Here is a 14030-nt window from a genome sequence, read left to right on the forward strand (position 1 = left end):
AAGACATGAGACCAGACCTCCGATTTATGGTGACACCAGCCTGAGAATAGGAGGAGTCACAGGTCACCGCCCCCAAATATGTATGAGGTCATCTCCTGGAGACCCAACACAGCGTGACATCACAGGTCACCACCCCCAAATATGTATGAGGTCATCTCCTGGAGACCCAACACAGCGTGACATCACAGGTCACCACCCCCAAATATGTATGAGGTCATCTCCCGGAGACCCAACACAGCGTGACATCACAGGTCACCACCCCCAAATATGTATGAGGTCCTCTCCCGGAGACCCAACACAGCGTGACATCACAGGTCACCACCCCCAAATATGTATGAGGTCCTCTCCCGGAGACCCAACACAGCGTTACATCACAGGTCACCACCCCCAAATATGTATGAGGTCATCTCCCGGAGACCCAACACAGCGTGACATCACAGGTCACCGCCCCCAAATATGTATGAGGTCATCTCCTGGAGACCCAACACAGCGTGACATCACAGGTCACCACCCCCAAATATGTATGAGGTCATCTCCCGGAGACCCAACACAGCGTGACATCACAGGTCACCACCCCCAAATATGTATGAGGTCCTCTCCCGGAGACCCAACACAGCGTGACATCACAGGTCACCACCCCCAAATATGTATGAGGTCATCTCCCGGAGACCCAACACAGCGTGACATCACAGGTCACCGCCCTCAAATATGTATGAGGTCATCTCCCGGAGACCCAACACAGCGTGACATCACAGGTCACCGCCCCCAAATATGTATGAGGTCATCTCCCGGAGACCCAACACAGCGTGACATCACAGGTCACCGCCCCAAATATGTATGAGGTCATCTCCCGGAGACCGAACACAGCTTGACATCACAGGTCACCGCCCCCAAATATGTATGAGGTCATCTCCCGGAGACCCAACACAGCATGACATCACAGGTCACCGCCCCCATCTCCTGGAGACCCAACACAGCGTGACATCACAGGTCACCGCCCCCAAATATGTATGAAGTCATCTCCTGGAGACCCAACACAGCGTGACATCACAGGTCACCGCCCCCAAATATGTATTAGGTCATCTCCCGGAGACCCAACACAGCGTGACATCACAGGTCACCGCCCCCAAATATGTATGAGGTCATCTCCTGGAGACCCAACACAGCATGACATCACAGGTCACCACCCCCAAATATGTATGAGGTCATCTCCCGGGGGCCCAACACAGCATGACATCACAGGTCACCGCCCCCAAATATGTATGAGGTCATCTCCCGGAGACCCAACACAGCATGACATCACAGGTCACCGCCCCCAAACATGTATGAGGTCATCTCCCGGAGACCCAACACAGCGTGACATCACAGGTCACCGCCCCCAAATATGTATGAGGTCATCTCCCGGAGACCCAACACAGCATGACATCACAGGTCACCACCCCCAAATATGTATGAGGTCATCTCCCGGAGACCCAACACAGCGTGACATCACAGGTCACCGCCCCCAAATATGTATGAGGTCATCTCCTGGAGACCCAACACAGCGTGACATCACAGGTCACCACCCCCAAATATGTATGAGGTCATCTCCCGGAGACCCAACACAGCGTGACATCACAGGTCACCGCCCCCAAATATGTATGAGGTCATCTCCTGGAGACCCAACACAGCGTGACATCACAGGTCACCGCCCCCAAATATGTATGAGGTCATCTCCCGGAGACCCAACACAGCGTGACATCACAGGTCACCGCCCCCAAATATGTATGAGGTCATCTCCCGGAGACCCAACACAGCATGACATCACAGGTCACCACCCCCAAATATGTATGAGGTCATCTCCCGGGGGCCCAACACAGCATGACATCACAGGTCACCGCCCCCAAATATGTATGAGGTCATCTCCCGGAGACCCAACACAGCATGACATCACAGGTCACCGCCCCCAAATATGTATGAGGTCATCTCCCGGAGACCCAACACAGCGTGACATCACAGGTCACCGTCCCCAAATATGTATGAGGTCATCTCCCGGAGACCCAACACAGCATGACATCACAGGCCACCGTCCCCAAATATGTATGAGGTCATCTCCCGGAGACCCAACACAGCGTGACATCACAGGTCACCGCCCCCAAATATGTATGAGGTCGTCTCCTGTATACTGAACACAGTGTGACATCACAGGTCACCGCCCCCAAATATGTATGAGGTCATCTCCCGGAGACCCAACACAGCATGACATCACAGGCCACCGTCCCCAAATATGTATGAGGTCATCTCCCGGAGACCCAACACAGCGTGACATCACAGGTCACCGCCCCCAAATATGTATGAGGTCGTCTCCTGTATACTGAACACAGTGTGACATCACAGGTCACCGCCCCCAAATATGTATGAGGTCATCTCCCGGAGACCCAACACAGCGTGACATCACAGGTCACCGCCCCCAAATATGTATGAGGTCATCTCCCGGAGACCCAACACAGCGTGACATCACAGGTCACCACCCCCAAATATGTATGAGGTCATCTCCCGGAGACCCAACACAGCGTGACATCACAGGTCACCACCCCCAAATATGTATGAGGTCATCTCCTGGAGACCCAACACAGCGTGACATCACAGGTCACCGCCCCCAAATATGTATGAGGTCATCTCCCGGAGACCCAACACAGCGTGACATCACAGGTCACCACCCCCAAATATGTATGAGGTCATCTCCTGGAGACCCAACACAGCGTGACATCACAGGTCACCGCCCCCAAATATGTATGAGGTCATCTCCCGGAGACCCAACAGAGCGTGACATCACAGGTCACCGCCCCCAAATATGTATGAGGTCATCTGCTGGAGACCCAACACAGCATGACATCACAGGCCACCGCCCCCAAATATGTATGAGGTCATCTCCCGGAGACCCAACACAGCGTGACATCACAGGTCACCGCCCCCAAATATGTATGAGGTCATCTCCCGGAGACCCAACACAGCGTGACATCACAGGTCACCACCCCCAAATATGTATGAGGTCATCTCCTGGAGACCCAACACAGCGTGACATCACAGGTCACCACCCCCAAATATGTATGAGGTCATCTCCCGGAGACCCAACACAGCGTGACATCACAGGTCACCGCCCCCAAATATGTATGAGGTCATCTCCCGGAGACCCAACACAGCGTGACATCACAGGTCACCGCCCCCAAATATGTATGAGGTCATCTCCCGGAGACCCAACACAGCGTGACATCACAGGTCACCACCCCCAAATATGTATGAGGTCATCTCCTGGAGACCCAACACAGCGTGACATCACAGGTCACCGCCCCCAAATATGTATGAGGTCATCTCCTGGAGACCCAACACAGCGTGACATCACAGGTCACCACCCCCAAATATGTATGAGGTCATCTCCCGGAGACCCAACACAGCGTGACATCACAGGTCACCGCCCCCAAATATGTATGAGGTCATCTCCCGGAGACCCAACACAGCGTGACATCACAGGTCACCGCCCCCAAATATGTATGAGGTCATCTCCCGGAGACACAACACAGCGTGACATCACAGGTCACCACCCCCAAATATGTATGAGGTCATCTCCTGGAGACCCAACACAGCGTGACATCACAGGTCACCGCCCCCAAATATGTATGAGGTCATCTCCCGGAGACCCAACACAGCGTGACATCACAAGTCACCGCCCCCAAATATGTATGAGGTCATCTCCCGGAGACCCAACACAGCGTGACATCACAGGTCACCGCCCCCAAATATGTATGAGGTCATCTCCCGGAGACCCAACACAGCGTGACATCACAGGTCACCACCCCCAAATATGTATGAGGTCATCTCCTGGAGACCCAACACAGCGTGACATCACAGGTCACCGCCCCCAAATATGTATGAGGTCATCTCCCGGAGACCCAACACAGCATGACATCACAGGTCACCGCCCCCAAATATGTATGAGGTCATCTCCCGGAGACCCAACACAGCGTGACATCACAAGTCACCGCCCCCAAATATGTATGAGGTCATCTCCTGGAGACCCAACACAGCGTGACATCACAGGTCACCACCCCCCAAATATGTATGAGGTCATCTGCTGGAGACCCAACACAGCATGACATCACAGGCCACCGCCCCCAAATATGTAGGAGGTCATCTCCCGGAGACCCAACACAGCGTGACATCACAGGTCACCACCCCCCAAATATGTATGAGGTCATCTCCCGGAGACCCAACACAGCGTGACATCACAGGTCACCGCCCCCAAATATGTATGAGGTCATCTCCCGGAGACCCAACACAGCGTGACATCACAGGTCACCGCCCCCAAATATGTATGAGGTCATCTCCCGGAGACCCAACACAGCGTGACATCACAGGTCACCGCCCCCAAATATGTATGAGGTCATCTCCCGGAGACCCAACACAGCGTGACATCACAGGTCACCACCCCCAAATATGTATGAGGTCATCTCCCGGAGACCCAACACAGCGTGACATCACAGGTCACCGCCCCCAAATATGTATGAGGTCATCTCCCGGAGACCCAACACAGCGTGACATCACAGGTCACCACCCCCAAATATGTATGAGGTCATCTCCTGGAGACCCAACACAGCGTGACATCACAGGTCACCACCCCCAAATATGTATGAGGTCATCTCCTGGAGACCCAACACAGCGTGACATCACAGGTCACCACCCCCAAATATGTATGAGGTCATCTCCCGGAGACCCAACACAGCGTGACATCACAGGTCACCGCCCCCAAATATGTATGAGGTCATCTCCCGGAGACCCAACACAGCGTGACATCACAGGTCACCGCCCCCAAATATGTATGAGGTCATCTCCCGGAGACCCAACACAGCGTGACATCACAGGTCACCACCCCCAAATATGTATGAGGTCCTCTCCCGGAGACCCAACACAGCGTGACATCACAGGTCACCGCCCCCAAATATGTATGAGGTCATCTCCTGGAGACCCAACACAGCGTGACATCACAGGTCACCGCCCCCAAATATGTATGAGGTCATCTCCCGGAGACCCAACACAGCGTGACATCACAAGTCACCGCCCCCAAATATGTATGAGGTCATCTCCCGGAGACCCAACACAGCGTGACATCACAGGTCACCGCCCCCAAATATGTATGAGGTCATCTCCCGGAGACCCAACACAGCGTGACATCACAGGTCACCACCCCCAAATATGTATGAGGTCATCTCCTGGAGACCCAACACAGCGTGACATCACAGGTCACCACCCCCAAATATGTATGAGGTCATCTCCCGGAGACCCAACACAGCGTGACATCACAGGTCACCGCCCCCAAATATGTATGAGGTCATCTCCCGGAGACCCAACACAGCGTGACATCACAGGTCACCACCCCCAAATATGTATGAGGTCATCTCCCGGAGACCCAACACAGCGTGACATCACAGGTCACCGCCCCCAAACATGTATGAGGTCATCTCCTGGAGACCCAACACAGCGTGACATCACAAGTCACCGCCCCCAAATATGTATGAGGTCATCTCCCGGAGACCCAACACAGCGTGACATCACAGGTCACCGCCCCCAAATATGTATGAGGTCATCTCCCGGAGACCCAACACAGCGTGACATCACAGGTCACCACCCCCAAATATGTATGAGGTCATCTCCTGGAGACCCAACACAGCGTGACATCACAGGTCACCGCCCCCCAAATATGTATGAGGTCATCTCCCGACGTCTCCTGTATACTGAACACAGTGTGACATCACCGGGAGGGAGCCGTCCTCCGCCAGGCCTCTCCATTCAGACAATATTCAGGTCACTGCAGGGCTCTATATTTATATTTATTATCTCAGTGCACCGAACCGTGCAATTCCCATTACCTCACCGACCGTCCAATCATCTCTCACCGACTGTCCAATCACCTCTCACTGACCGTCCAATCATCCCTCACCGACCATCCAATCATCCCTCACCGACCATCCAATCATCCCTAACCGACCATCCAATCATCCCTAACCGACCATCCAATCATCCCTAACCGACCATCCAATCATCAACCGACACCGACTGTCCAATCATCAACCGACACCGACCATCCAATCATCAACCGACACCGACCATCCAATCATCAACCGACACCGACCATCCAATCCACCGAACCGTGCAATTCCCATTACCTCACCGAGTGTCCAATCATCCCTAACCGACCATCCAATCATCCCTCACCGACCATCCAATCATCCCTCACCGACTGTCCAATCATCTCTCACCGACCGTCCAATCATCCCTCACCGAACCGTGCAATTCCCATTACCTCACCGACCGTCCAATCATCAACCGACACCGACCATCCAATCCACCGAACCGTGCAATTCCCATTACCTCACCGACTGTCCAATCATCTCTCACCGACCGTCCAATCATCCCTCACCGACCATCCAATCATCCCTCACCGACCGTCCAATCATCCCTCACCGACCATCCAATCATCTCTCACCAACCATCTCTCACCGACCATCCAATCATCTCTCACCAATCACTGTAACCTCTCACCGACCGTCCAATCATCTCTCACCAATCACTGTAACCTCTCACCGACCATCCAATCATCTCTCACCAATCACTGTAACCTCTCACCGACCGTCCAATCATCCCTCACCGACCGTCCAATCATCTCTCACCAATCACTGTAACCAGGATCAGAACTGTGAAGATTCTCCAGCACGCTGAGCATTTTCTACCAATCAGCACTTCTTGAATCAAAAGCCCGCCCACTGCAGAGGTATGGGGGGTGACTCTGACCTAGTGTGGTCAGTCCTACCCCTCCCCCGAGTGCGTGGTCAGTCCTACCCCTCCCCCAGAGTGTGTGGTCAGTCCTACCCCTCCCCCCCGAGTGTGTGGTCAGTCCTTCCCCTCCCCCCGAGTGTGTGGTCAGTCCTACCCCTCCCCCCGAGTGTGTGGTCAGTCCTACCCCTCCCCCCGAGTGTGTGGTCAGTCCTACCCCTCCCCCCGAGTGTGTGGTCAGTCCTCCCCCTCCCCCCGAGTGTGTGGTCAGTCCTACCCCTCCCCCCGAGTGTGTGGTCAGTCCTACCCCTCCCCCGAGTGCGTGGTCAGTCCTCCCCCTCCCCCCGAGTGTGTGGTCAGTCCTCCCCCTCCCCCCGAGTGTGTGGTCAGTCCTACCCCTCCCCCCGAGTGTGTGGTCAGTCCTACCCCTCCCCCCGAGTGTGTGGTCAGTCCTCCCCCCGAGTGTGTGGTCAGTCCTACCCCTCCCCCAGAGTGTGTGGTCAGTCCTAACATTCATGAAGCTGTGACTCCGCCCCCTTTGGGGTGTCTAGTGAAGTCTGTGACCCTTTGACCACCCATCACTCACCTCTGTCCTCACAGACTGGCCCCCATAGACGGCCATGTTCCAGGGAGAGGCCTCCCCTCCCCCCAGGCTCTGCCTCTTGTTGTCCTCCTGGCAGGCGGCCATCACCGGGCCGGATTCTCCCCAATCATCCATCCCATAATAGGGCGATGGGGGGATAGAGCCCACAATGAGGGGTTCAATCTGAGGCCCCAAAGATGAAGGTGATTGTGTATGAACCAACCAATCCACAGAGCACATCTCCCGGGGGAGGGGACCCAGGATCCAGGGGTGCAGGCCAGGTTTTCTGGATCTCCTCCCAGGAGATGGATCACATGATCACCCACCTGATCACTGACAGGCCAGGGAGACAGCAAATCCCTGAATGTAATGATCAGAGACTGCAGACATAGTACAGGAGACGGTCAGAGACTGCAGACATGATACAGGAGACAATCAGAGACTGCAGACATAATACAGGAGATGGTCAGAGACTGCAGACATAATACAGGAGATGGTCAGAGACTGCAGACATAATACAGAAGATGGTCAGAGACTGCAGACACAGTACAGGAGATGATCAGAGACTGCAGACATGGTACAGGAGATGGTCAGAGACTGCGGACATAATACAGGAGATGGTCAGAGACTGCAGACATAATACAGAAGATGGTCAGAGACTGCAGACACAGTACAGGAGATGATCAGAGACTGCAGACATGGTACAGGAGATGGTCAGAGACTGCGGACATAATACAGGAGATGATCAGAGACTGCAGACATAATACAGGAGATGATCAGAGACTGCAGGCATAGTACAGGAGATGATCAGAGACTGCAGACATAGTACAGGAGATGATCAGAGACTGCAGACATAGTACAGGAGATGGTCAGAGACTGCAGACATAATACAGGAGATGATCAGAGACTGCAGACATAGTACAGGAGATGGTCAGAGACTGCAGACATAATACAGGAGATGATCAGAGACTGCAGACATAATACAGGAGATGATCAGAGACTGCAGACATAGTACAGGAGATGATCAGAGACTGCAGACATGATACAGGAGATGGTCAGAGACTGCAGACATAGTACAGGAGATGATCAGAGACTGCAGACATAGTACAGGAGATGATCAGAGACTGCAGACATAGTACAGGAGATGGTCAGAGACTGCAGACATAATACAGGAGATGATCAGAGACTGCAGACATAGTACAGGAGATGGTCAGAGACTGCAGACATAGTACAGGAGATGATCAGAGAATGCAGACATGATACAGGAGATGGTCAGAGACTGCAGACATAGTACAGGAGATGGTCAGAGACTGCAGACATGATACAGGAGATGGTCAGAGACTGCACACATAGTACAGGAGATGATCAGAGACTGCAGACATAGTACAGGAGATGGTCAGAGACTGCAGACATAGTACAGGAGATGGTCAGAGACTGCAGACATAGTACAGGAGATGGTCAGAGACTGCAGACATAGTACAGGAGATGGTCAGAGACTGCAGATATAATACAGGAGATGGTCAGAGACTGCAGACATAGTACAGGAGATGGTCAGAGACTGCAGACATAGTACAGGAGATGGTCAGAGACTGCAGACATAGTACAGGAGATGGTCAGAGACTGCAGACATAGTACAGGAGATGGTCAGAGACTGCAGACATAGTACAGGAGATGGTCAGAGACTGCAGATATAATACAGGAGATGGTCAGAGACTGCAGACATAGTACAGGAGATGGTCAGAGACTGCAGACATATTACAGGAGGTGGTCAGAGACTCTTACATGTGACACTGTTCTGAGGAGGAGGGATAATCGGGGATATAATGAGGTAAGTGTCGGAGGGGCCCCGGGTTGGATGTCACCCCTGAACTGTGACCCTTAGCGCCCGGGACCCAGCATGAGTCATGCACCTAGACTGCGAGCTCCTAGAGACACAATACATGTATATATATATATCTCTAGATTGTAAGCTCCCAGGGACAGGGCGTGATTCACGTACCTCTAGATTGTAAGCTCCTAGGTCGAGCCTGTGGTCGGTGCAGAGTGTGTGGCGGGAGGAGGTGATGGTATACGGCAGCCACACGTAGGTGTCACATTCCCCGGAGAGGGTGAGACCGGCCTGCACTCTGATTGGCTGAACTATTCAGTGACCAGAGCGACCAATCACACACCCCCCTGGCTGCACTACACAGCTACAATCTGATTGGCTGACACCCTCGTCATTTATTAACTGCAAAGAGTAACATCAGATGAATACACAGCATTGTGTCACCATGTAAACACTGTGCGGGGACAGCGAGACTACAGGAACTTCCCCCCACAACTTCTCCATACTACACACATCACCCTGTCTGTAAACGTTGTATACGGGTCAGGCTGATTGTAAACGTTGTATACGGGTCAGGCTGATTGTAAACATTATACAGGGGTCAGACTGATTGTAAACATTGTATACGGGTCAGGCTGATTGTAAACATTATATAGGGGTCAGACTGATTGTAAACGTTGTACACAGGGGTCAGGCTGATTGTAAACATTGCACACGGGTCAGGCTGATTGTAAACATTGTATACGGGTCAGGCTGATTGTAAACATTGTATACGGGTCAGGCTGATTGTAAACGTTGTACATGGATAAGGTGTATTGGGGTGATAGGAGACAGTGTGGGGTGTATTGGGGTGATAGGAGACAGTGAGGGGTGATAGGAGGCAGTGTGGGGTGTATTGGGGTGATAGGGGACAGTGTGGGGTGTATTGGGGTGATAGGAGGCAGTGTGGGGTGTATTGGGGTGATAGGAGGCAGTGTGGGGTGTATTGGGGTGATAGGAGGCAGTGTGGGGTGTATTGGGGTGATAGGAGGCAGTGTGGGGTGTATTGGGGTGATAGGAGACATTGTGGGGTGATAGGAGACAGTGTGAGGTGTATTGGGGTGATAGGAGACAGTGTGGGGTGTATTGGGGTGATAGGAGACAGTGTGGGGTGTATTGGGGTGATAGGAGGCAGTGAGGGGTGTATTGGGGTGATAGGAGGCAGTGTGGGGTGTATTGGGGTGATAGGAGACAGTGTGGGGTGTATTGGGGTGATAGGAGGCAGTGTGGGGTGTATTGGGGTGATAGGAGACAGTGAGGGGTGTATTGGGGTGATAGGAGACAGTGTGGGGTGTATTGGGGTGATAGGAGACAGTGTGGGGTGTATTGGGGTGATAGGAGACAGTGTGGGGTGTATTGGGGTGATAGGAGACAGTGTGGGGTGTATTGGGGTGATAGGAGGCAGTGTGGGGTGTATTGGGGTGATAGGAGACAGTGTGGGGTGTATTGGGGTGATAGGAGACAGTGTGGGGTGTATTGGGGTGATAGGAGGCAGTGAGGGGTGTATTGGGGTGATAGGAGGCAGTGTGGGGTGTATTGGGGTGATAGGAGACAGTGTGGGGTGTATTGGGGTGATAGGAGGCAGTGTGGGGTGTATTGGGGTGATAGGAGACAGTGAGGGGTGTATTGGGGTGATAGGAGACAGTGTGGGGTGTATTGGGGTGATAGGAGACAGTGTGGGGTGTATTGGGGTGATAGGAGGCAGTGTGCGGTGTATTGGGGTGATAGGAGATGGTGTGGGGTGTATTGGGGTGATAGGAGACAGTGAGGGGTGTATTGGGGTGATAGGAGACAGTGTGGGGTGTATTGGGGTGATAGGAGGCAGTGAGGGGTGTATTGGGGTGATAGGAGACAGTGAGGGGTGTATTGGGGTGATAGGAGACATTGTGGGGTGATAGGAGACAGTGAGGGGTGTATTGGGGTGATAGGAGACAGTGTGGGGTGTATTGGGGTGATAGGAGACAGTGAGGGGTGTATTGGGGTGATAGGAGGCAGTGTGGGGTGTATTGGGGTGATAGGAGGCAGTGTGGGGTGTATTGGGGTGATAGGAGACAGTGTGGGGTGTATTGGGGTGATAGGAGGCAGTGAGGGGTGTATTGGGGTGATAGGAGGCAGTGTGGGGTGTATTGGGGTGATAGGAGGCAGTGTGGGGTGTATTGGGGTGATAGGAGGCAGTGTGGGGTGTATTGGGGTGATAGGAGACAGTGTGGGGTGTATTGGGGTGATAGGAGGCAGTGTGGGGTGTATTGGGGTGATAGGAGACAGTGTGGGGTGTATTGGGGTGATAGGAGGCAGTGTGGGGTGTATTGGGGTGATAGGAGGCAGTGTGGGGTGTATTGGGGTGATAGGAGGCAGTGTGGGGTGTATTGGGGTGATAGGAGACAGTGTGGGGTGTATTGGGGTGATAGGAGGCAGTGTGGGGTGTATTGGGGTGATAGGAGACAGTGTGGGGTGTATTGGGATGATAGGAGGCAGTGTGGGGTGTATTGGGGTGATAGGAGACAGTGAGGGGTGTATTGGGGTGATAGGAGACAGTGTGGGGTGTATTGGGGTGATAGGAGACAGTGTGAGGTGTATTGGGGTGATAGGAGGCAGTGTGGGGTGTATTGGGGTGATAGGAGACAGTGTGGGGTGTATTGGGGTGATAGGAGACAGTGAGGGGTGTATTGGGGTGATAGGAGGCAGTGTGGGGTGTATTGGGGTGATAGGAGGCAGTGTGGGGTGTATTGGGGTGATAGGAGACAGTGTGGGGTGTATTGGGGTGATAGGAGACAGTGAGGGGTGTATTGGGGTGATAGGAGACAGTGAGGGGTGTATTGGGGTGATAGGAGGCAGTGTGGGGTGTATTGGGGTGATAGGAGACAGTGTGGGGTGTATTGGGGTGATAGGAGACAGTGTGGGGTGTATTGGGGTGATAGGAGACAGTGTGGGGTGTATTGGGGTGATAGGAGGCAGTGTGGGGTGTATTGGGGTGATAGGAGACAGTGTGGGGTGTATTGGGGTGATAGGAGGCAGTGAGGGGTGTATTGGGGTGATAGGAGACAGTGAGGGGTGTATTGGGGTGATAGGAGACAGTGTGGGGTGTATTGGGGTGATAGGAGACAGTGTGGGGTGTATTGGGGTGATAGGAGGCAGTGTGAGGTGTATTGGGGTGATAGGAGACAGTGTGGGGTGTATTGGGGTGATAGGAGGCAGTGTGAGGTGTATTGGGGTGATAGGAGACACTGTGGGGTGTATTGGGGTGATAGGAGGCAGTGAGGGGTGTATTGGGGTGATAGGAGGCAGTGTGGGGTGTATTGGGGTGATAGGAGACACTGTGGGGTGTATTGGGGTGATAGGAGACAGTGTGGGGTGTATTGGGGTGATAGGAGGCAGTGTGGGGTGTATTGGGGTGATAGGAGGCAGTGTGGGGTGTATTGGGGTGATAGGAGGCAGTGTGGGGTGTATTGGGGTGATAGGAGACAGTGTGGGGTGTATTGGGGTGATAGGAGACAGTGTGGGGTGTATTGGGGTGATAGGAGGCAGTGTGGGGTGTATTGGGGTGATAGGAGGCAGTGTGGGGTGTATTGGGGTGATAGGAGACAGTGTGGGGTGTATTGGGGTGATAGGAGGCAGTGAGGGGTGTATTGGGGTGATAGGAGGCAGTGTGGGGTGTATTGGGGTGATAGGAGGCAGTGTGGGGTGTATTGGGGTGATAGGAGACAGTGTGGGGTGTATTGGGGTGATAGGAGACAGTGTGGGGTGTATTGGGGTGATAGGAGGCAGTGAGGGGTGTATTGGGGTGATAGGAGGCAGTGTGGGGTGTATTGGGGTGATAGGAGGCAGTGTGGGGTGTATTGGGGTGATAGGAGACAGTGTGGGGTGTATTGGGGTGATAGGAGGCAGTGTGGGGTGTATTGGGGTGATAGGAGGCAGTGTGGGGTGTATTGGGGTGATAGGAGACAGTGTGGGGTATATTGGGGTGATAGGAGGGGGTGTATTGGGGTGATAGGAGGCAGGTTGGTAGAACAATGGTGGTAGGAATGGGTATTTTTGGGGTGACTGCGGATCCCCCTCCCCCTTACCTTGGACTGGAGGTGGTCGGGGGGGTCATATTTGGGTCGGAGGGTCACCACGGCCGACATTCACCGATCCGGCTCTCGGGTCTCCTACAGACGTCTGCAATCCTACAGCAACACCACACTGAATGCACCGACCGTGTGCGAGGCCCGCCCCCGTCACCCGTTACCAGGCAACCGCCGCCCGTCCATCATGCCTGACGTCACCGGGGAGGGGAGTGGGGGAGGGGAGTTTCGGTTGGAAAAATCCCTCCCCCGTTCACACATAGCGTGACACACAATTCCCTGATCAGTGACACCCACCGTGAGATTCCCCTCCCCCCCCCCCCTCATATACACTAATGGAAAGGTGCGGATACTTTATATCCTGTGTACTATCACTACATACAGTGCAAAATTGTCTACTGCACCCCCCCTCCCCGTGTTGTACTACATCTCCCCCTCCCTGTGTACTGCATCCCCCCCCCCCGTGCCCCCCCCCTCCCCGTGTTGTACTACATCTCCCCCTCCCTGTGTACTGCATCCCCCCCCCCCGTGCCCCCCCCCTCCCCGTGTTGTACTACATCTCCCCCTCCCCGTGTACTGCACCCCCTCCCCGTGTACTGCATCTCCCCCTCCCGTGTACTGCATTTCCCCCTCCCCTTGTACTGCACCCCCCCTCCCCGTGTACTGCACCCCCCTTCCCGTGTACTGCACCCCCCTCCCCTTGTACTGC

At 54.0% G+C, this 14030-nt stretch overlaps 1 protein-coding gene across 3 annotated transcripts in view; it reads right to left on the reverse strand.

Moving 5' to 3' along the window:
* The window catches only part of RAB11FIP4 (RAB11 family interacting protein 4), a 30056-nt gene extending 16592 nt beyond the window's left edge, over positions 1-13464 (reverse strand). For 2 of the 3 annotated variants that reach the window (XM_040331315.1, XM_040331314.1), the window contains exon 1: positions 13322-13464. In XM_040331315.1, coding sequence (XP_040187249.1) covers positions 13322-13381 — 60 coding nt within the window. In that variant the 5' untranslated portion in view covers positions 13382-13464. Of the gene's footprint in view, positions 1-7393; positions 7511-13321 lie in introns of those variants that run through there. The other variant, XM_040331313.1, reaches the window with a different exon arrangement.
* Positions 13465-14030: the final 566 nt, after the last annotated feature.

The sequence above is a fragment of the Rana temporaria genome, chromosome 12 (assembly GCF_905171775.1).
Source record: "Rana temporaria chromosome 12, aRanTem1.1, whole genome shotgun sequence".
In the NCBI taxonomy this organism is placed as follows: Eukaryota; Metazoa; Chordata; class Amphibia; order Anura; family Ranidae; genus Rana; species Rana temporaria.